The following is a 24,821-nucleotide window of genomic DNA, read 5'->3' as shown; positions in this document are numbered from 1 at the left end:
ACCTGTTGTTTGTCCCCAATATTTAGAGTGGTCAGGGTGCTTTAGCAACGGAAACTGAAGTGTATATATAAGATAGACCAGTCGAAATACATTGTCACTAGTTACGGATATACCTGAACAGATCACAATTTTATATACAGGACAACTTACTTCTAAAATATGACTGACAAAACTGGAGAGATTGACTTAGTTAACAGGGACCCTAACGGACTTAATAGTCACCTGGGGGTAGGTACATTTACAGTTTCAAGAAGGAACAGCATCGTACGGTTCTGTCGTTTATCTTTACTAAAATGCAAAGTCGAATAGATAGAAACACCTTTCTAATCTAGACTTCTTCTGCCTGCTCAAATAGGGCATTAACATTCACCTCCAAAAAACAAATATATTACTGGAATTTTAACTGTCTCCTTGTTGCAATGGAAATCAGGATAAGATAATATCCTTTATAATTAACCAAAAGAGTATCACCTGATGATGTTCATATTCTGATCTGAAGAAGTGGTAAGACGTAAAGCTTAACTTTGGAGGAGGGGTATATGTTTGCATTGTATTTCAAAAAAGACATAAGTGAATCTATAGGGTGGGACAGAATGCAAAAATAAGGATTAATTGATAGCTATAACTATAGAAACATTTTGCGATAAATATGTATTTAAGCAATAATTAGAGATGTTCAAATGGTTTTACAAATTTCTGGAACATGTTCTGTATATCCTATGTCCTTACGTCGTCATATAAAAATTTAATAAATTGTCTTTGTCTTAAAGTCTTCTGCTAGAGAGTAGCACTGGCTATATACCTTTTATAAGCAATGTACCTACTAAAAAAATCCTTCAAAATTCAGGAGAATAACTTCATAACCAAAATACATGTACATGCAATTCTTTTTTAAATTGTTTAGACACTCCTCTTCAATGACGTCATCGGAGAGCCTGATGGTACCCACAGCATCGACTGTGTCTTCAAACTCTCCAATACATGTTTTGAGTTCTGGAAAGGCATCTGTTATAAATTGCTTACCCTCTGCTGTGGTTGCTGTATCGCTGCTGAGTGGGGTTGCGAGTTTGCGTACATCGCTTTCTATCATATTTGGTACGTTACACCCTGCTTCAAATGGCTGGAAATCAACTGCGGAGTTTGCCAACGTCTTTACGCCATGTGCATCAACTGTTGCATGACTCCATGCTTTGAGTCTTGTGGTGGAATTTTCCATCATTTCAAAAGAGGATAGAACTACAACCCAAATATTTTTGGTTATAAATGTTTAATCCTGAATCCAAAACTTTCTGTAACTTTTGACTCCGTGTGCAGGCAGTGCTTTGTGGATAATTATAGTTTTTACAATGCATAATTATACAGTTTCTGATTTGTAATAAAACAAATGTTATATATCTTTTTTAAAGTGTATTTCTTATAGTATGGTTATCTTCCATTCAAAGAAAGGAATTGTAGAGAAGATAATTAATAATCCTCCAAAATAGTTTAATTTGTACATTTGATAAATACTTTCAAGTTGTGTGTCCAAAATTGATTAACAATAGTAATCAGTACAAAATTTACTTGATTATCAAGGTCGGTCTGATTCCCGTACCGCGTGTACTAAGACATTGTCATTTAGCTGATGTTGTCACTTGCATTATTACTTTAAACGCTTTAAAATATTCATTGACACTGTTATTCAAGAAGTTTGGTAATTCAGAATAAAGGGAACATTTAGGAATATCAAGTTTTGAATTTTCATATTCTTTCTTGCCGTCTTCTACGGATGCATATATAAATTAATACCTATATCAATATTCCTATCTCAACCACATCAACTCTTTTAAGCAAAGAGTAGCATAGTATTAATGGGTGCAGTAAACTAAAAGGTTTATCAATTTTTATTGATATTTCAAGGTCAAACCCAGATTAAAGAGACAAGGGAAATAATTTTAAGTGATTTTTCTCCTAGTATTGGTTGTTTGAACGTTTTATTTTCCTTATCTAGGCAAAGTTTTTTTTACTTCAATGGAAAAAGGGGACGGGGGACTTACGAAGGTGGTCGGCCTCCTGTGCAATAATTTATAGATAAATTGGATTACCACTTAAATTCACAAAGCAATCTAAATTATTTAATAGAGTTATGATTAGGTATGGATTGTCTTACATAATGTTTACGTAATTTATAACAAACCAGTTTGAGTTTCATATTCTTATCAATTATTGACATAAATTTTCGTCTTTTAACATTTAAAAGATAAAAGTGTCCGATAATGTTGCCAAATTTCTGTACACTGATTATTGCTATAGCCACCACCAACAATGAGGAATCGGGAGGGGCGGATTTTCGATTCAACTGAAGACTTCTCTTCTGTGATTTAGGAAGGTAGGAAAGAACTGGAGAAATGGATTTGGTTAACAGAGATCCTAATGGACTAAACAGCCATCTTGGGGTATGCTTTTTTTTTTAAATTTTTGATTATAAAAAAAATGACAAAAAGTATTTCAACCCTCTCAGACGAAAAAATGTCTGTGTTGATTTACAGTACCGTAATCCTTTCTTCTTCTTCTTCTTCTTCTTCTTCTTTTTTTTTTTTTTTTTTTTTTTTTTTTTTTTTTGTAAGTAGCAGTCATTGTGTAATTTGGTCAGGACAAAGTCTTAAGCATGGAATTTTATACTTGATTACCAAATCTATGGCAGAATCATGTCTTGAATAATAGGGGGTATCGAAATTCAGTGGTCAAATTTGACAAGAAAATAATATAGACAAGACCTGTAGTTATTTTCATGATAATTCTTGGCCCTTCACATATTTAACATTTTATTCTAATTTGATATTGAAGATTGCTAGAATAAAGATAAATTATGTATAAAAAATATTATGAAATACTTATTTCTGAATCTTTTGCATATATGAAATTCGATTTGTTTTGTAGACTCTTCTTTTTAATGACGTCATTGGTGAGCCCGATGGTACCCACAGTATCGACTGTGTTTTCAAACTCTCCAATTCATGCTTCGAGTTTTGGAAAGGTTGCTGCTATAAATTGTTGACGCTGTGTTGCGGTTGCTTTATCGCTGCAGAGTGGGGTTGCGAATTTGCTTACATCGCCTTTTGGCATGTCTGGTTTTTGACGCCTTGTTTTAAGGAGTTGGAGATAAATTGCGGCGTCTGTCAGAGGCTCTATTCATTGTGCATTAACTGTTGCTTAACTCCATGCTTCGAATCTTGTGGCGGAATTTTCCATCACTTTAAACGTTAAAATAAGGATTTTATGCTTGTTTTGATCTATTTCATCTAAATGCTTTGACAATTGTATATATTTTTGTAATGTATTACTGTGTTTTACTTTGGTAATACATATATTTAGATATAGATTATTTTAGAAACAAATTCAATTAAAAATCTTCTGTACGAGGTTATATGTTTATGAAAAATATGCAATTTTGAACATCCGTTCAGATGATATTTTCTTTACTTGCGTTTCCTCTGTTTGGTTGTAGCTCCTCTCTCTTTTATTTTTCTTGACGCGATAAATTTTACGTGGACTTTAACGCGGGAAAATTCGGACAGGTAGCTACGGGCCCTCTAGCAAATGATAAATAACGGCTGCAGACGGTGGGTGGGGGGGGGGGGGTATTTGGTGGGGGGTCAGAAATCTTTGAGGGTTTGGCTCACCCCCCCCCCTTTTTCATGTTAAATTCTAACAGCTCAATAAGCTCAGTGGTAATTGTAAATTAAATACAAATGTGGAAGAAATGTCCTACAAGGTAATAAAAGAATATAAATAATGGATTAACAGAGACGTTTTGAAATGATGTACAAGTACCTTGACGCGGCGGGTGCGATTTCAGAGGCGAGGGTTCAGTTAAAAGTGGAGGATCAAACAAAGAAAAAATATTAACTAATTTTATATGTAAATTACGAAAACAAATTCGATGAAACTACATGTATAATAACAGAACTTAAAATTTTATTGGCTATATATTTCATGGAAAAAAATGAACGGAAAATTAGTTTTACATTGCTGATTTCTGTTCTAAATAGTGAAGAATGTGGACAGTTTCGATCGTCCAATATCTTCCAGCGTTTAATCTTTTCAACATGAAAGGGGTATATTTCCATTTAAAATTCGGGTAAGATCTTTAGTATGTACACTTATTAATGGCATTGTGCGACCTCTTTCCGTCAAACATAAGTATGGTAGATGTAGAAAGGTCGATTAAAGCCAAGGTTTGACCATTAGCTGTTTGGTCAATATTGACCAATCTTTTGTGAAAGTCTTGAATGGTGTGTGGATACTCAAAATATTTACGTCCATTTACATATCTACGGCAATAACATGCCAGAATTGTCTGAAAATTGTCAGGCTTCAATAAGAAGAAATTTTTTGCAATATTTTTCATAAACTTTAATGCCCCCTTGTACACACTGGGAAAAGAATTTAAAAATTCAAATTTCTATTATCGTACTCTCCTTTTTTCGTGGGGAGTGTTTTTAACATCAGATTAAATGCATCAAAACCTTCTATAAAATACTTTTCTTGAAAAATATTACATGCATTTATGAATATTGTAAACAGTAGCCAAACGATTTACTATCCATATACTCCTTAGATTATGTACCAAACGATTTAAACAAATATCGAATTTATCGATTTTTTTTCTTTCGGTTATTTATGTAAAAAAAAAAAAATACCAAGGAATATTCATAAAGATATTTAAACAATGTTTTATAATCAATAATTAGGATAATAGCTTTACTTACTGTGGTAAATTTATATAATCATCATTACTGATATTTACTACAGTAGCCAAATATTTATTGTGTGGTATTTGGCAAAATAATATCACAAAAAGAACTAAATAGAGGGTAACTCATCATTCATTTTTTTTTCTTCTAATCTTATAGATAACATGTATATATGCATTGAACTATTCGCAGTAACCTAATTCTGCACTATCCCCACTATTAGCCTTTGATGGCCTCTGTGCAGTGTGTGGGACTATTGATTTCTTTTGTCAAGCGAAACATCCAGGGGTTAATTGAAGAACTGGGTTGTTTTGTTGAGCCATAATGTAAGCAATAGAATTACCTGCTCTCAGGTCCCCCAGTGATTGACCAGAATCGTGAGGGGAGACCGTTACCTAGCGGCCCATCACAACAAACAACTGTAGACAGTTACCGCTAGAAGTTGACCACTACTGGACAGGCTAATGTTTACAGTTACTTCTGATGTATAGAAAGATTAATGGTGATTTAAACACGGACAGCGGTTCATGTTGAGGTGCTGTAAAATACAGAATTGAAATTGCGTAACAAACTAAGAGTTCATCTTATAGTGTCCTATTGTAGAGACAAACAGTGGATAAAAAATGGCACCAATTTTTTTTTTTTTAAAATTATTTTTATATTTAAGAATTAAAAGATTTAACAAACAAACAAGAACAGTGCTCATAACAAAGAGGTTTCATTATCCACTGTATAAACATAGAAATTCAATAGAGAGATTTTAACATTCCCATAAAGTATACTATTTAATGCGTAATGTGTTCTCCATATCACCCATAAAACTTCATATAGAATTTTTTCCATATTTATTTTTTGGTCATTAAATGCTGTAATTTGTACGTGTCTAAAATTTGGCTCATTCGCCCCAGTGTCCACTTGAATCGCCTCGCTGTTTAACGTAAAAAACTCGTAAACCCATTCTATGCTATATGTAAATATAAGTGATTTTTAAAATGCCTTAAATACATGTATAATATATATTGGATTAGAAACCGTCGAACAACACTTGAAAAATGTTATAAATCGAGGAGCTACAATCAGACGGAGCAACCAGCATCTAAATAAAAATTTACTATAGCAAAATACTATACACAGAAAAAAGGGGCAGCCCCCCCCCCCCCCCCGCGTTCTACGGGTCTGGACCAATGGACAGATTGGACAACCAAATGAATTCTGTGTTCATTATACGTGAACTTTTCTTAAAAACTCTTCTTGAGAAGTTACATGTATTTATTGTAGTCTTGTTCTACAATGTAGATAGAGGGAAAACATTTTTTTAGTTCCTCATCCGAATTGTACTTGTTGTAAGAAATGTGACCTTTATTGTGACTTAGTTTTCGAATCTACACCAGTCCACGAAGTAGAGTTCTAATTTAGAACAATGGAATTTTTGTTCAAGAGAAAATATTTTTTACCCTACATATTCCTGTGAACATCTTTGGATCCCCACTAGCCCATGACTTGATATGTTGATGAATATAAACATTAAAAGTAATTACATGTAATTAAGTTTTGTAGATTTTTTAAAAAATCTGTTTAAACATTTTATTTCTGATAAACTGACCAAAAAAAAAAAAGAACAAATATAAGGTGATGTGAATGGAATGGTCATTATTTAGATATCTTATCTTCTATTCAAAGTGTGGACTCTTTGAAATCAAATGAATCCCAACTGTTCATGATTACATCTTATAAAAGTAACATCGTTTTCTTTTTAGTTGGTAAAGAAAATAAAAATTTTATAAAATTAGTCTATGTGAGTATGTGAAATGATTAAAACTCACGTAAGAGCGATAACTCACAAATCTTGATTGTCTTTAAATAAAATTAAATTGAAGTTGTATCCCTTTTTATTGATAACAAAATCAGAGATATGTATTTCTGAAATTATTTGACATTTTGTTTTTATCTAATTGGTCCTTTAAAAGGATCATGTTATTTATAACCCGGTATTCTTGTCATAATCTGTTATAATTTATTGCTTGAATTTAGTTTAAGTTTAAATCATATTTCATTTAAAAATGACAAGCAGAAAATACAGGCAAGTAGTACAAAAAAAATCAAAAAGGATTCGGAAACAAGTTTGAAAACTTATACTAATCCGTTTCCTTATTATTATGATTAAGATGACAGACCCTTATTAGATAGTTACATAACACGGTTTTAAGTTTTAAAAACTAATATTTGAAATTGACATACATGATAAATTAGAAATCATGTCGATCCACACAAATGAATGCTTGAATTTAGTAATTCCATCTCAGCAAGTAAAAGGAATAACTTTCAACTGATATTATTTTTTGTTTAGAATTTGTCTTTTTTTCTGTTTAAATTATAATTATATAATCACTTGAAATGCCCACAGTAGCCTTAATAATTTATTTTTTCTTCAATTTTAATTCTAACTTGTTTTCAAAATTAATGTAAAATATGAAAGAGAAAGGGAATTTCTTTGAATCTAATTAATTAAGCATGCCAGATTTTAACGTTTGGAGCTGTGTATCACTGACAAAGGCTGTGTCTATGTAATTTTGTCTCTCTCCAAACTGAACACAATAGAAAACAAGATATATCCTTGCCTCTGTAGTTTATGAATCATTTAAATAAGAATTCTCTTTTGTTTCATTTTAGTTACAATCTGCGCGCTTTGTTCGTGGGTACCATGTCTATTACATAAAGCTATTAGGAGGATAGGGTTTGAAACCAGACTACCTCAGAAACGTCCAAAACAACAGATTAAAAAAATGGAGGAATTAGACATGATCAACAGAGACCCGAACAAAATTACTGACCATCTGAAGATAACTGATTCTATTGGCGTTTTGATAAGTTTTTTTTTTAATCTTTTCTACTCAAAAAGTCATTACAAAAGTACATGGATATTATGCACCATTTTAATCCATATATCAAGTATGAGAATATATGTGAATTTAAACTTCGAAGGCGAAAACGAAACGGACGAACAAGGAACAAGGATATTTGTGCGAACGAAGCTTCTTGTAAATGCATTTTCCTGGGGCTTGATTCGAGTGAATAAAAGATTCTCCTTAACACAAGTAATTGCCGGAAAGAGCTCGATCTAAATTCAAGCAAATTTTCTCAGCCTGGTTATACATACATTTTTGTCATACATTATACATTTACTGCTTTATAAAACGCTGAAACTTTGTTCGTTAGCTACAAGTATCCGATCAGGTACTGTTGGATATAAAAAAAGGAGTACCTGTTTAATGTCCATTTCAAAATGCATATGCATATGTAGAGTTTTGCTCAATTTAAATAAATCCAGATACATTAATTATATACTCTACATAATTATTATAATTTTATAGATTTATAGATTTTAAAGGGACAGGGTATAGTTGCTTTAGCTGCTTAAAAGTTATTGAAAAGCTTGCTACGTATAATTAAAAATCAAAAGGTTATTATCTTAAGAGTATTTTTTCATACAGTGTGGCAAATGAACCCTGAATATAGAATTTTTTATATATTAAGGGCTGCAATAAGTCTGCAATACAGAGCATTTGGGGTTATATATTCTGAAGGGTGATTTTCACTTTTCGATATTCAAAGGTAGAATAGAATCAACGGTGAAACTTTGGAAAGTTTAAAAAAAATCGCGCATCATGTTAATATCCGTAACAAAAAAGTTTTGTTTAATAGTTCACTGTAGTTTACTACAGTGTATACTTTCATTTTCTTATGAATTAGGTCTTTCTGAGATTTAGAGTCTTGATATCTCTTTAAATTACCAATGATGTAAAATTTTGAAATAATATGTGTATACCGATATAATTCTTATATTGGACCAGTGTCATATCTAATTATAGACTGAATATCGTCATGGACATTTCAGTTTCAAAAATTAGAAAAACCAGAAGTCTCTGACGAGACTGTAGCTCTACTGGTTGTACTTATAAAGGAAGATAAAAGTAGCACTTGGACTTGAAACTTTGCAACAGCAATAAATAAAATAATGATCCTTGGTTCAGTCTCTTTTTGTGGCAAGATTTATTATTATATCAGACTAAAACTGTAGGAGGAGTAGCCTTTTAAAACAATTTTACAGAAATTTCGAATTAAGTAATCATGGCAACATCATTCAACAAAAATCAAAAAAACAATAACACCAATTATGTATCTCATTGTAAAAGAGTGTAGGAGGAGTAACGTTCTGAAAGTATTTCAAGAAAATTTCTATTTTTAGTAACCATGGCAACACTGTTTATCGAAATCCAAAACTGGTACAGAGAATTATGTATCTTAGTGTAGTTTACTTGTGTGCTAAGTAATACTAAAATCAGACCAAAATTTCAATTTTTAGTAACCATGGCAACAATGTTAATCGAAATTAAAAATCGATATAAAGAGTTATGCATCTTAGTGTAGTCTACTTGTGTGCCAAGTTATACTGAAATCGGACCAAAACTGTAGGAGGGTAGCGTTTTGAAAGTATTTCAAAGAAATTTCTATTTTGAGTAACCATGGCAACACTATTCATTGAAATTAAAAACCGAAACACAGAATTATGTATCTTAGTAGAGTCTACTTGTGTGCCAAGTTATATTGAAACCAGACCAAAACTGTAGGAGGAGTAGCTTTTGAAAGTATTTCAAAGAAATTTTTATTTTTAGTAACCATGGCAACACCGTTCATTGAAATCAAAAATCGATACACAGAATTATGTATCTTAGTGTAGTCTACTTATGTGCCAAATTATATTGAAATCAGACCAAAACTGTAGGAGGAGTAGCATTTTAAAAAAATGTTTACAGACAGACGGACGGATGACGGACACCTTACTATCGCATAAGCTCTTCTGGTCTCTGACCAGTAGAGCTAAAAATCAGCATTTAGAGATAATGCATTTTATTCTTTATAGGGATCAAGAAACCCATTACCAGATATGTTCCTTAACACCATTTTTTGCAAACTTTAACAAAAGCAATATGCATCGATCGGTCCTGAATGCTCAGTTACTAAATGCTGCAATTGTTTGAAAGAATTTAAATCACCGATTAATGATCAACACGGTTTTTAACCAATTATATTAGCCGTACCCTACAATTCAACGAAGGTAGACGAAAACCTGTCACTTTATACCTGTTTAGATTTGTTAAATTAATTTGATAATTATAGCGAGAAAAGCAGAGTGAGAAATGCATAAACATGTAGACTCTACGCGGCGTATCGGCCATCAGGAAAGTTTCAAGAGATCTTGTGCCCGATCGTAGAAAAGAGAATCGATGTATTATGAAATGAGAATTTTTTCTTCAATTTATGAAAACGCATTCATTTATAGATTTTTCGAATACAAGCACACCTTTACAAATAATTTTGTATAATTCAGATTAAAGAAAATATGTCTTGTGCTGTCTTGTGTAATTAAAAAATGAATTTCTTACTTCTTACTTCCTTATAAATGGCATTACAAAATTTTCAGAATTTTATCTTCATACTTCCGGTGTTATTTCAAGTCTTCGGAGAGTATATGGTCAAGATACATGTAACTTGTACCGCGCTTTGTTTAATATTTATACAGCGATAAATTTTCTGGGGATTGGAATCAAGAGTACACATATACCGTAACAAATACCTCTTTTGCAACTTCCCCATAAAAGTATACAGTATGACCCCTAATTGAGTGTTTATTTAAACAATAAAATGTTTTCTTTGGTTGTTTAGCTACTTGGATAACATTAAATTGACAAAAGGTACCCTTCAAAAAAAATTCCGGAAATGTAAAAAAAAAAAAAAATAATAATAATAAATGTCGGAAATGAAAATAAAAAATGTCGGAAATGAAAACTAAAAATGTCGGAAATGCAATGCAAAATTCCGGAAATGAAATGCAGCGTAATTGATGGAAGAGCCGCTGCTCAAGAAATGTATACAGATGTCTTGCTTAGTGGCGTTTACCGATTGATTTATAAGAAATAAAGGAGATAATATTCATTAGATGTAAATATTATAAGCTGTATTTATTGATCATACAAAAAGTATGACATAGACAAAATTATGGTGGCATATTTCTACCATACATGCAAGATAAATTATGTCAGCATGCAAGAAAAGTATGTCAGCTTGCAAGATAATTATGTCTTCATGCGAGATAGTTATGTTGACATACAAGTTATCAATATTTAAGAGATGCCATAAACTGTTGCTGTACCCCATGTTACGAAGTATTTATTTTAATCTTTTCAAACATCAAAATTGAGAAAAAGTGATGGACATTGTTCTAACGTTGATTATGTTTCACTTAGTCGCAGTTCTGCAAGTATATAATTATATAGCATACTATTATTTGCAGTTGAAAATAAAAACATGTGGACTTGATAATGTTTAACATTGATCACAGGAAGAGGATAAAAGATATTCATATACTGTGTTTGAATTTTATTTCTTGTACGCATACCTTTCATAGGGATTTGATGATTTTTAAGTCTAATCTTTAGAAACAACACGTAAATACTTCTGGATGAGATGATATGGATCTGGAGCTATAGAGTATTTAAACCTCAATACTGAAAAACTTAATATCTCTAGTAAATAAAATATCTTTACTAGTGCATTTATTTATTTATTTATTTTTTTTTTTGTCAAAAAATTATTAAAATAATTTTCTTTCTTTATCATATAAAATTATTTATGATTATTTTTGATTTAATATCTGCGAATCGCAGTAGATTGATATACACAAAGAGCAGTGTGTATCGGACTGCTACCTTCAAGCTTGCTTTAGGCAGAAACACTATAATTCGAATGATAGACCAATGGACTGGCATGCCAGATGTATCAGGATCAATCACATGTACAGGCAACAGCGTGTCTCAGTTACATCTGATACTCACTCTTTGTAAAGTGAATTCATGTGATTGCCCGTAGATCTAGAACTTTTCATGTGATTGCCCGTAGAACTTTTCATGTGATTGTCCATAGAACATTCATGTGATTGTCCATAGAACATTCATGTGATTGCCCGTAGAACTTTTCATGTGATTGCCCGTTGAACTTTCATGTGATTGCCCGTTGCACTTTGATGTGATTCCCCGTTGCACTTTCATGTGAATGCCCGTAGAACTTTTCCTTACAGCATGTTGACACTCCCTAAGAGATGCGGAGACCTATTTCTCTATCAAGGAACAGTGTGGTACATGTGTGTAGTGTGTGATGGACGGCTTCTCAGGTTTGATTGGTGGGTTTACTCGTTAGCTCAAATGGAAGAACACTTAATAAGCATGCCAGAGGTCCCGGGTCCAAACCCGAGTAGAGACACTTTCATGTTTCTATTACAAACCCAATAGAAAGCCCCATAACGATGACATTATAAGCTTTAACATCAAATTCAATAAACTGAACTAGCCCAAAAGTGAAAACTCTGGTACATTCGTAGAAAAGTAGTAAATATTATAAGAATCAAAGGTAAAACATTGCAAATTAAGATAGAAAGGCAAAATAAAGCTACCAAGTCCTCGGCAACTGAATATATTACATGTAACTTGAAAAAGAAAGGAAAAATCTCATGAGTTGTGTAACAGTAGCCAAAACATCTAATAGAATTTTTTAAATAAAAGTTTGTACAGTGATTCCTTTGAATACTGAGTATGGGCAACCGGAGTTTGAAACGATTTAATATACAAGTAAACACTCTTCTGGTTTGAATCAGACATGGCTGAAAATAAAACGAGCAACATTGGTCCTCAAAGTACACTTTGCGAAAATCACAGCTGCATTCTGGGATCACAGCTGCATTCTGGGAACACAGAGGTGTCATCTTATGTCAACCAAGAGAAAGTTAGTATCATACAGGCTTTTAGGAGGTTTCTCGCATCAATTTTTTTTCCAAGTTCAACTCTTTTACATGGTAAGTACATATAAACAAACTAATTAGTTACTAATTAGCAAACATCAACAATCCGTCTTGGTCGTCAGGTGACGTTTTTATCAGTAGTTTAAATTTGACATTGAAGACTCCGAATCCAGATTTTAATCTGAACCTGGTTTTGTTGTAAAAAGGATACGGCATAGATATTTTTATGAACACACCATTCAAGTACAATAACTTAATAATGCAATTGTTTTAAAACTCCTGTCTGCAATAATAAGTCCTTTGTGTTGATCATTGTTTGTCGTCCAATTCCATTGACATCTTGATTTAACTTAGGGAATGATCTAATAAAAGAGACTGCACATATCTTGCACGTCTTCAGGGTCTCGGTAGCCGTTGAAGTGAACGTCTGGGCCTGTGTTTTCTGCTGAATTTCAAAAATGGATTTATCAACTTTAGACATGGAAAACCGAGATCCTAATTCAATCAATGATCATTTGAAGGTAAATATTATATAATGTCCTCTTTTCCGATGAATATAGGCACGGTCATGTATCTATGATACACTGTTTTATAAGCTTTTCGATCTCCTTAGACAAGCCTTTGAAGAATAAATTAAAAAAAAAGTTTTTTTTTTAAATAAATAGGTGAAAAATTATTTCCAAGCACGCGCGCTTGTGCAAAGTACAAGATTTGTAATTCTCACATCTGTTGTATGCTTTTAAATTTAGTAAAATGTTAACATGCAAAAATATATGATAAAACCTATCTCAAATGGGGAAGAAAATAAACTTCAATTCAGTTGATAAGCTAAATTAGTTTTTGATAAATAAAAATCAAAAATGAAAAGTAAAATATAAAATCTTTATAATTTTAGACAGGGTTTGAAGATGTCATTGCAGAGACGGACGGCACCCATAGCAGTAACTGTGTATGGAAGGCCTCTTACTTCTGCTTCCACGGATGCAAATCATGCTGCTACAACGTCTTCACCATCGTTATTGGGATTTTCCTTGCCATTATATGGGGCATAGAGTTTGCATTAATCGCTTTCGCCCACGTGTGGTGTGTAACCCCCATGCTACGGGTCTGCATGATTCACTGCAATCTCTGCCAGAAAACCTTTGGAACCTGCGTCAACTGCTGCTGTGCTCCATTCTGTGAAGTTTTCAGCCTGTTTTTCTCTAATATCAGAATAGAGAAAAAATAACATCAACGTGAACATGATTGAATTTGTGTGAGACATGAATTCAAAAATGCTATTCCACATCAGCAGGCTATGAAAACCCTTACCTGGGGATGAGTACTTTGTATCTGGAATAAGAACTTGTATACCTGGAATTCATGATTTATTACTATTTATCGCTGTCTTTCGTATATTGTGCACTTTGATACATATAAACATATGTTACTTGATTTGCATGAAAATATGAAGTTTTAAAATTAAAACATAATAATTATTGTGTCTTGTCGCAATATAATTAAAAATACGAAGTTTGTCTTCTCTTTAGTCAAATAGTCAAATACATATGTATCTGTTTTTCGAAGTGATTAATATATCAGCTATAACTTACCTCTTAAATCCCCTTCATTTGCACAGGATGAACCTATACCTTTCTGTCAACTGAATGGTCACTGAAAGGTGTAGAAAGGACTGAATCGCAGAGCTCTGTCATTCAGTCACCTTTCAGTAGACTTTCAGTCACCTTTCAGTTAATTGAATAACAGAGTTTCATCCTGTGTTGGTCACTGTCTTTCTTTCCTTCCTTCTTTCTTACTTATGTATTTATCTTTTCAAGCATGCAATTAATCGTCATTAGTCCTAAATGCAACTGATTACATCCAATAATATTACAAAATTATTCTGTTATTGAAAAAATAATGTGGTATTCGTATAATTCGAACCAATGCAATAAACATCCTGAGTATCATTTTCCTTTGAGACTAACGCGCTAACCACTACGCTACACAACTCCTAATAAATAATGGCATTTAAATCATGTTTGTGATTTGACCCTTGACTAAATGGACTTCTCGGAAAGATGCGAATGTTGTGTCATAAAAGTATATTTTAAAGGTATAGTGGGTCTTTGCTCCATGTTTTTGTTAACCAAAAGTGTATATTTTTACACAAACTTTCAGGATAAATTAAAAAAAATAACGGAGCGAAGACCCACTCATATGGAAAATGAGGACTTGATTCTTTTTGCCCTCTTTGCTTTGTGAATGCTATTTTATAGGCAAATAATTCCTATCTTTGTGAGCTTTTTGCAAATTGTGGAGATTTTACATGAAGTATATTTTAATGTTAGATGAAATATGAAAGAAATTTTGTTATAATTAAGATTTCATTTATCATCTTCATATTTGTCGCACCTAGGCATTTCGCTCGCCTTGTTCCCCTACTTCTTTCTCAGAGTAGGGTTTCCCCATTATTTCAATGCTATATCATATAGACAATATTTTGGCTAAGACTGCGGAACATTAACTGGCAAAATTGGAAATATGCAACTTACGTCATTTCCATCTGTCGCAGTCAAACACTTGATGATATACGATCAAATCGGCGGGTACAAATTGACACGGACGTCTGCGAAAACATTGGATTGAAATTGCAATCCGAAATTCATTTTCAATCCACCTGAGCTACATGTATCTTTCGCAAAGTTATAATGTATGATCCAAATGACAAATAATTTCAGTTCCCTAATACGTATAGTTTGAAATTAATATATTACCGCATATTTGAGCTCGTCTCACAATATGCGTCGTTATCAAAGCTCTACCCTGTTATTAATGTCATCATTCGCCTCTTATTTTGCGAGAAAATGATTGAGTAAAGTCGGAATTTAGTTATCCACCCATACAGTGTCGGTACTTAGTCACTATGTTTCCGGGTTATCTCCCCTTTTCTATGCATCAATGAAAGTGAAAGGTGGGTGATGAAAGTATCTGATTTAATTTTTGCATTTTGAAATAGTCTATCACAATTTCTGTATTTTAAAGTTAATTTTCAGTCGAAATAAGTAGCATTAATTATTTTATTAACATTTATATCGTTCGATGGCGAATATTTGATTGGATGGAAACAGATCGATTTTCCACCCCGTCCTTCCCTTGTACTGGCACATGTTACAAGGGATAAAAATGGAATAACCGATTTCATCAACAGATTTTGAATAAAGAAAAGGTTATTTAGTTGACTAATCGTAAAAACAGAGCCAGCGTGAAAATGATGATTATTAAACTTCAAATTTATTCGGTACCCTTTCTTCAAGGTCAAACACGTGTCGATATTTAGATACTTATGTCCCTTGGCCACAATCTTTAGGGGAATATCCATATAATTCTCACAGTGGCTTTTGTAACATAGATTTGTTATATATATTTATCAGATTAATACTTAAAAACATTTAGTGGCAAAAAAGGGGGGGGATTGTACAAGGATAGTGCTACCCTGTACCTTTAAAGCATTTAGTAAAAACAGATTGAAAATTAATTAATATACAGTAAATTTATTGTAGCCATCCAAATGTTATATAGCTGAATTCACAAAGGGGAGTACTGTTTATTTTAAGTGTATATATAGACAATAGTTTATTTCCAATCAACCCCCCCCCCTTCCTCCAAGAGAGGCATGAAAAAGATACATTTGTATACAAAGGCAGTTATTAATTGTAAGATAAAATTGTGTAAAGTAAAATACAGGCAGAGGAAGTTGTTGTGTTTTACAATGTTGTATTACAAAAATGCATTATATGTATATGAATAAAACATGAAGTAGATGTGTATTTAATTGTACAACATATTTACTGTTGTCAAATGTAGTGGCAAAACTCTAGGTAGGTAAAAATGAATGCATGAATGATGACTTAATATATTTGAGACATAAATATCAGTTGGATGGAAGCATTACAATGAGCAATTCAGGCCATTTAAAATGGGGGCATGAGCACCCTAAGTCGAATTGTACATTGTCCGCCAAATCCACATTGCAGTCAAATTTGAGCCAGCAGCATCCTCACCTATCGGGATATCGCTTCTCTTATAGGGCTTGGCAAGGAGGACAATTTTGGCCTCGGGCCCTCCACGAGACCAATAATAGAAGGGCATTGCAATTTAAAAACACAATTGTTCACCAGTTAGGGTAGATAGGATTCCCCATATTTTTAATAATTAACTAAAATTCTATCAAGGCTAGCTACTGTTTTGCTTGTCGGGATATAAAATGGGTTCAGATTAAGATGGGGTCAAAGACAAGTTTCAGATATATATATATATATATATATATATATATATATATATATATATATATATATATATATATATATATATATATATATTCTGTGTCTGCTCATTGGTTCAGTTAAGATTATAAAGGAAATCAAGGAGGTTCGGGCTACTAGGTCATTTTCAAAGCTGTGTCCACCTTGCATAATCATGAACGTCGCTAATAGAGCCTGTACTTTAATTGAGTGAAGGTTTAATGATAACAGATTTATTGTCTTCTCTCTCCTGCCCCCTAAGGTCCCTTGGGTATGATACATAAATTTTTAGAGTTGTGTTAAATAAAAGTATTGTACCTTCTCAAGTTAAACTAAAAAACTCAAATAAACTTACATTATTATCACATTATATAGAATATTTCTCGTTTAGGTTTGGGAAAGTGTTTGATTTTACATGTAGAGACTAATTTCATCATGGGAGTTTTCTTGCAATGTAATAAAAGCTTCTGGTTTTGTTCGATATTTTTAGGCATACAAGGGCCTTTTAGGTTCAAGTCTAAGTAAATAAATAAAAATAAATTAATTAATTAAATAAATAGGTAAAATGAAATGCAGATAATTTTAGCATAGCTTCAGGATAAAATTGTCACAAAAGACATTTTAACTTGACAAGATTATTAGGAATATGCGCATTTAATCCATTGAGTTATCTGTCTTTATCAGAGGGTTAGTGAACCTTAAAATATGATTATGCAACTCAAATTTCCTGACTTTTTACAAATTTACTCGAGTAACTTAGTTTTGACAAAATGAATAAATTATAGGGTTCTTAAATTGTTACAGTCATGCAGGCATATCGGGACAGGGCTGTGGATGTATTTTTGTATTTTGGTTGGGAAGGAGCATTGATCAATGGTCAAGCAGTTAGTGAAAAAAGGCTATAATAAAAGATTATGTTAAATCGGGGCCTAATTTTTGGTCATTGATGGTTTCTGTTGTGTCTCTAAGTGGGAAAATAAAAATAAAAAGATTTGTAAATTAACTCAGGAAAAAAAAAATGCTTTAGTTCAAATTTTAATTCACGGTTCTTAAACTCACAAAAGGTAATATGTTTGGGAAACTGGTTTTATTCATCATGAAATATAAAACATAAAAAACTAATCATAAGACAAGATTTACTATTAATCAGCCATGCTAGGAGATGCAAATTCTTGGGGTTGAAGGGGGGGGGGGAGGTAAGACATATTGTTCCACAGACCTGAATTGAATAGAATCTGATCCATTTCCTGCAATGTTTTGTATGTTGTTTTCAGAAATGAGGCTACTGGTTTGTCAAAGACGGCAATTTTACAAAAACTGTTGACACATATCATGCATATATCTAATGGGCATTTCTCCATTGAAAAATGTCAGTTCAAACCCAGTTGCCATGAGTTACATATTATGTCATTGGTGCACACCCCTAAACTAATATAGTTTACATCCATGTATCAGCTGGTGGGTACAAATGCAAATCTGAAAGAGTTAAAGATTCATTTTAGCAAAACTTCCCCAGCATTTTAGGGTATTAAATAAAGGCAGGCCTTCATATAATTATGCACATTTACAACTCTAAAACAAATTTGAAGTCCATATTTTTTTCCCCAACCTAGTCTTTACCATATTTTGCCTTGGGGTGAGAGATGGGGGGTAACCCCTTCTGAATTTATGTTACAGTTTCAGTATTCCTGAAGTAAGAAGTTTAAGGTGACAAGTTGCAGATTTTGAGAGAGCATCAGCTGGGCAAGGGTCGGGAATATGGAATTTAGTCATATAGGTACTTCAAGTCTGGTGCAGTACATATACATCTACAAATACTTTGGAAACATTTCATAGTCCTCCATTGTGTCTCTTGGGTTGGAAGGTAATTAGTATATGTTTTAATCAATTTTAAATGGAGTGGCTTTGGCAGAGCTTGGTTTCAAAAATAAGTGGTATAACTTCATTCCTTTAGAACCAGCGCAGCTACTGTTGAGCAAAAATGGTTTTCCAGATTAGGTAATAAAGATAGTAGGAAGATAGGTATCCCTTAATCTGTTCCGCAATTTACAAAGTGGGAATGTAATAACACTAAAAAATTTGTCATTGCAACATTGTCAACAATGCAGGAACTACAGCCATATGCAGATGGGAAAGGAGGGGGGGGGGGGTTAAAGAGGATTTATGCTTGTTTATTACTTGTTTGCAATCTCAGCTGGAAAGTAGTTTAGAACTTTCCAAATTACTTTAATAAATTAAATAAACAAATAAATGAATAAACAAATAAATAAAAATACAAGAATAGGGTAAGTGGGGATTAGAGATTGGTATTATCTACATGTACATATATTCTTACACCAGACTAGTTTAGTTCTTAATCATGTCAGTAAAAATAACCTGGTGTTACTAAAAATATCAGGGTAATAAAAAGACCCAAAGCAGAATAAACAAAAACTTGTACTACTAGATTCCAGGGAGGGGGTGGGGTGTTGTTAGGCACACTTAATTTGTAGGGAAACCAGATCTTTTATCTTGATACAGCAGGGATGGCTGATAAAGAATTGATTTAATCTTGTATTGAAGATACAGTGGGTACTGGAGACAATGAGAAAGTGGTATTCACAGTGGGTGGGGTGCTGAAGGTTTTGAGAAGGCTAGGGGGTCCACGGTGGGTGGTTAAATTGAAGTTGCCTACCCCCACCAGGTGGCGGTGGGCACCTGCGGTGCCCATGTGGCGAAATCGTCACCTTCAATTTAATCATTGAACTATTTATATTCTTGACTTGTTGTGGTTGATGTTGATATATGTGATGGTTGATGTTGATATATGTGATGTTGACTTTGAAAATTATATCTCATATAGAGTAAATCTAAAGCAAAATTATGTAATATAATTGATATAATTAATTATAATTAATATGATTAAAGATAATTTGTGTTGAAATATGTCCGTAGCACGATTGAGGTCAACCCAGCGTGCTACTTTTCCCGTCAGGGAGGGCACAACTTAATTGTTGATGTTGGGGGATGTGCCAGTTTGCCGGCTGCCCCACTGTTGTGTAGACCACTGTGGACAATACCTGCCAACTCGAATAAAACATATAAAATAAATAAGGCATTTGTTTTAAATATATTTAGGTCTTTGATAAAACAATTTTCTATCCAATATTTTGAGGACACACAAAAGTTATAGTAGCTATATTCTTTTAGGGGACGTTCATTTGATTCTAGAAGGGGGAGGGGGGGGGCTGGCAAATTTTGTCGAATCAGATTATTTATGGTTATGCCTTACATAAAAGAATATATGTATTATTTGTAGGATGACAGAAGACTTTATTTATTTTCTTCTTCACTGAAAAAACATTTGAAATTCAATTTCAATATTAATCCACCTGAGCTGTTTTCAAACCCTAAGTGTGAATGTATGATCCTAAAGACAAATAAATTCAATTCCCAAATGTTTGAAATTCATATTTATGTGAGTTTTTAAGCCTATGATTTTAAGGACACGTCAAAGTCATAAAAGACAGAAATTATTTTTTCAGGGGACGGACATCTAATTCTAGAAGGGGGGAGGGGGGCTGTCAAAAATTGTCGAGTCAGATCATGTCTTCATATAAAGAATATATTAATTTCTAGGATGACAAGAGCTTTTAATTTTTTTTCTTCTCTGAAAAATGTTTGAAAAACAAAAACAGGCAGGGGTTGTCCAAACCAAAAGAAAACTTTCCTATTCATTTCCAAGATCGTTCAGTCCCATTCCATCCCCCAACCCCAGCCCCCAGCACACACATACCAAACAGAAATCAAATATTTGTCCCTTTATATTTCTTTAAAAATATGGGATAGAAAATTCTGATTTATATATATATATATATATATATATATATATATATATATATATATATATATATATATATATATATATATATATATATATATATATATATATATTACAAATTATTTGTCTTCTGGGTCAATCAGTTACACCGTGCATTCTAGGGAATCTGAGGTGGATTGAAAATGAATTTCAAACTAGAATTTCAATCCAATGTTTTCTCGGAACAGTACATTGTATGAAATCTTTTCAAGTATAGATAAAATCATTGAGTCTCAACCAAAACGTTTAACTCATAGGAAATTGTAAAACAAGTTCTTCAAAAATTTGTTAGACTCGATGCCTCAACACCTCTCTTGGCGCTGCGGTACCTGTTTGTTCAGTAATATTAAATTGTATATCAGGCCACCTTTAGATGTTTAATAATTAGTTCGCCCTCTACAGGCCCAGTAGTTTTTCTGTGGATCTGTGAATTTTACAAAGAGTGTGTGAGAAAATTCTAGAATTTATATTATTGATAGGTTCCACATACGGTTACCAATTTGGGAGTATTTGAATCGAGTAGTTCTTCAACTGGGAAAAAGGAAAAAATCAGAACCAAAAACAAGAAAAGAAACATTGCTCTTGCAAGCAGTAGCATAAGTACATATATATTATTATAACAGTAACTTGATCCGAAGAGTCGTATCACGTCAAGTTGACAGGCGCGGATCATCAGATCAAACGAGACGCGAAGCGTCGAGTTTGATCTGATGATCCGCGCCTGTCAACGAGACGTGATACGACTCTTCGGATCAAGTTACTGTTATAATGATAAATTTATTATATACCCCTTTCCAACTAGCAAAATATAATAAAAGGAAGCTTTTTGGATCAATTACATAACTATAATTAATTTAATTAAACAATCCATTTTGTAAAGGAACTTTTTGATACGCGAGAATAAAAACGTCATTTATCTGTGTACTACGTCATCAGTTTCAGAGAGGGGTGATATGGATTCAGAAAACCACAGTGTGGTACGTGATCCGGAACGTCGGATCACACCGTCACATGATTGCATAAATTCAACAGTAAAACTGAGTGACAAACAGTTCGGTATATAATAAATGTATTTCCCCTCGACCCCAGCGGTATATTGGATTTGAAAGCAGAGAGCAAACGCTCATAAAATATTGCAATTTTTTTAAGTTCACCCATTTTCAGCTCGATGATATTTTGGAAATTAACCCCTGAAACTTGGAGAGACACTTAAACATCAATATTATAAACATGTAGTTTGAAATACAATTTTGGAAAAAATCATTTTAAGATAAAATTCCTCCTCTTTGTATTCATGGCTATACAGTTAAAAGTTGTCCATTTGATTACATTGTGCCATTTTTTTTTAATTTGCCCAGTAAAATGAATAGGGTTTTAATGCTTCAAAAAAAAGTTAAGACAGAAACTGAGAGAAAAAAAATGAGATTTAACATTTTGATTCTTCATACTTCGTATATTACAATGGAACTGGTCGCAATTTTGAAAAATTTAATAATGAATGCAAAATATTTTTTTTTTGCATTATAATTTTTGTGAAGTTTCATTTCAATTGTCCTCTGAGAGGGCACTTGTGGAAAAATTATAGAAAGGGCACTTGTAACAATGTGTCTCCCCTTTTATGGGGGCACTCTATAACTATTACACAGAGAAGGATTTTCCCCCGAAAAATTGAATCGGGTGTGGGATTTCCGTAGGTGAAATTTTACTCTTGAGTCATTTGCGCGGGGGAAATCCTACTCAAGAGCTTGGGGGGGGGGGGTTCTTAGAGGGGAAAGCCTACGGTACGCTACAACACCCTTTTTTCAAGCCACGTGCACCTGTTTAGATTTCTTGTATATATTTCTTATGCAGTGTACTTTTCCATCAATGAAATATACACCGAAGTACATATTAATAATACAATTCTTAAAATACTTAATCCTACTTTATATGATTACTAGATGAAATCCCGCGCAAGCGCGGGGAATTGAATTTATATCACTACCGACAGAAAAATTCCAATAATATATATTGTAGTTTCTACTGACAGCCTGCAGGCTTATAGCAGGAAGAAATACATTGTTCAAAATCCCGCATGAAGTAGATATGCGACTCCACCCCCCTTTTGTAAAAACTTATTGGCAATTTCATTAATTGACGTTTATTGTGAAACCTGCTTTACTATGTTATGGATATTGTACTTCAGATGCTTTTATTTCATTTCAGTCAAGGATAAAAGCAGCGAATATGCACATTTTACTGATAAATTGATCGTGTTTTTTTTGGGGGGGGGGGGGGTAAAAATTCACAGGTACTTGGGTCTTGGTTTATAAATATGTATGTTATGGATATGTATGTACCTTATTGATATGTAAAAATGTACTTTACCTTTTTCACATATCAATAAGGTAAATGTACTTTACCTTTTTCACATATCAATAAGGTACATACATATATATATAAACCAAGACCCAAGTACCTGTGTAAAAATTAGCTTTTAGCGCCCTATGAATAGGCCGGGGCCGAGTATTTGATACAAAAGACTGTATTCAGAAAAACTGAAGTGTATTGATTAAAGCACAAAATTTTACAGCTTTAATTGTATTTGAACAATACCTTATTCATTAATTTTCTCTTTTCATGTAAGCAAGTTTATTACGAAGTAGAAATTGTACTTCGGTTCGTTGCCACGATGCTCTCAGTGAGGAATATATACACATTTTACCGATAAATTTATTAGGAAAACCTACTACATATATGTAATAGTCTTTCGACATATAAATATATTCACAACTTACATGTATACATAGGAACCGAGGGGGGGGGGGCACGGGGGGCCGTACCCCCCTCCCAATAATTTTGCCGATATATAGATGACTATAGAAAATTTAGCTACTTCTAGCTTGTGCCCCCTCAATAAAAACGTCTGATGACCTGTTTTTTTTTTTTTTTTTTTTTTTTTTTTTTTTTTTTGTGCTTGTCAAGGAATTTTTGGTAGTTAATACTGCCCCCAACTGAAAATGTATGGCTGTGCCCCCCCCCCCCCCCCCAAACTGAAATTGCTTCCTACGGGCCTGTTACAGTGTTATCAGTGATTTACCATTATTTCAATGACCATTCACACATAAGCTTTTTTTATGCCCATGCAGCTATAATCGACTCGTTGTTCCTTTTTACATCGGACTCAATGCTATATGATGTTTTAGAAGCTTCCGTCAATATTAAGATCGGTGAATGACAAAAAGAATTTGCACATTTCCCCTTTTAATCGGTTATCCCAACTTATTTCTTTTATGTCATTTATATAAAGTTTTGATTGAATAATGCAGTGATGACGTTTTATGAAATAAATAAACGATTGCTTGTTGTCAGTTTCATTAAAAATTGCCAGTAACTTAGATCCGCCAACGGGAAAGGCCACCATACTCACGTTTTTGCTATTTCATTGCTGTTTATAGAAAATAAAAGTAGATTTTTAATTTAATGTACGATACATACTATGCGAGTGAAATCTAAAAATAGTTTACGGACATTCTTGTATCTGGTGTGTTCTTAGAGGAGTAAGTAAGAACTCTGGTGCATTAGTTTCGGAGTTTATTTGCAAAATTTATTAATTTATAAGTATAGATTCATACAAACTTAAATATAAACAGTAAAACGCCTTTTCTGTTTGTTAGTACTGGAATTAACAGTTGCAGCTAGCCATTGCAGAAAAAATGACATGTATTTCTTTCTAAAAAGATCCAACTTTAATTATATATCAAACAAAGAAAGGCATCTTATTTCTAAATAATCTGTAAAAGCAAAATACAGCATGGAAAATGTAGCCTTCATACGATTCCGTTCGAGCACGCTGTACAGTGTACATTGAGAAAGTGCGCGAACAGAATTGTGTAAGAGTACCAGACTACAGAGAATGATTTTTACCTTCTAAAGAGATTATAACAATAATGCTGTATTTTGAACGTAATCATATGAATTTGCAAGACATTATTAATTCAAGAAGTCAAAGATGAGAAGAAAGATTCTACCAGCTTGTATATACTACACATACTTAGACAAAATTAATTTCCTTCATGAAATAATTTTTTGGTACAAATCACTAATTTTAA

General features: G+C 33.0%; 2 protein-coding genes across 2 annotated transcripts in view; one reads left to right on the top strand and one right to left on the bottom strand.

The window, feature by feature from the left end:
* Positions 1-24,821, bottom strand: part of LOC133187428 (cytosolic 10-formyltetrahydrofolate dehydrogenase-like) — a 393,706-nt gene that overhangs the window by 45,361 nt on the left and 323,524 nt on the right. The gene's annotated exons all lie outside the window — the stretch shown is intronic.
* LOC133187426 (caveolin-1-like) lies at positions 13,004-14,100 on the top strand. Its single transcript, XM_061322790.1, has 2 exons — positions 13,004-13,109; positions 13,484-14,100. The coding sequence occupies exons 1-2, from the start codon at positions 13,047-13,049 to the stop codon at positions 13,814-13,816; spliced, it is 396 nt and encodes a 131-aa protein (XP_061178774.1). The 5' UTR covers positions 13,004-13,046; the 3' UTR covers positions 13,817-14,100.

This window comes from Saccostrea echinata, unplaced genomic scaffold, assembly GCF_033153115.1.
Source record: "Saccostrea echinata isolate AGI-Se365-2 ecotype Australia unplaced genomic scaffold, CSIRO_AGI_Sech_v1 ptg000015l, whole genome shotgun sequence".
In the NCBI taxonomy this organism is placed as follows: Eukaryota; Metazoa; Mollusca; class Bivalvia; order Ostreida; family Ostreidae; genus Saccostrea; species Saccostrea echinata.
The sequence above is the reverse complement of the archived record's forward strand: the minus strand, read 5'-3'. Positions and strand labels throughout refer to the sequence as shown.

What these genes read in the sequence shown, in the direction of transcription:
- LOC133187426 (XM_061322790.1), top strand. Translation starts at nt 13,047, where the DNA reads ATGGATTTATCAACTTTAGACATGGAAAACCGAGATCCTAATTCAATC. An exon ending in CAATCAATGATCATTTGAAG is followed by an intron (nt 13,110 to 13,483) that starts GTAAATATTATA and finishes TTATAATTTTAG; the next exon opens with ACAGGGTTTGAAGATGTCAT.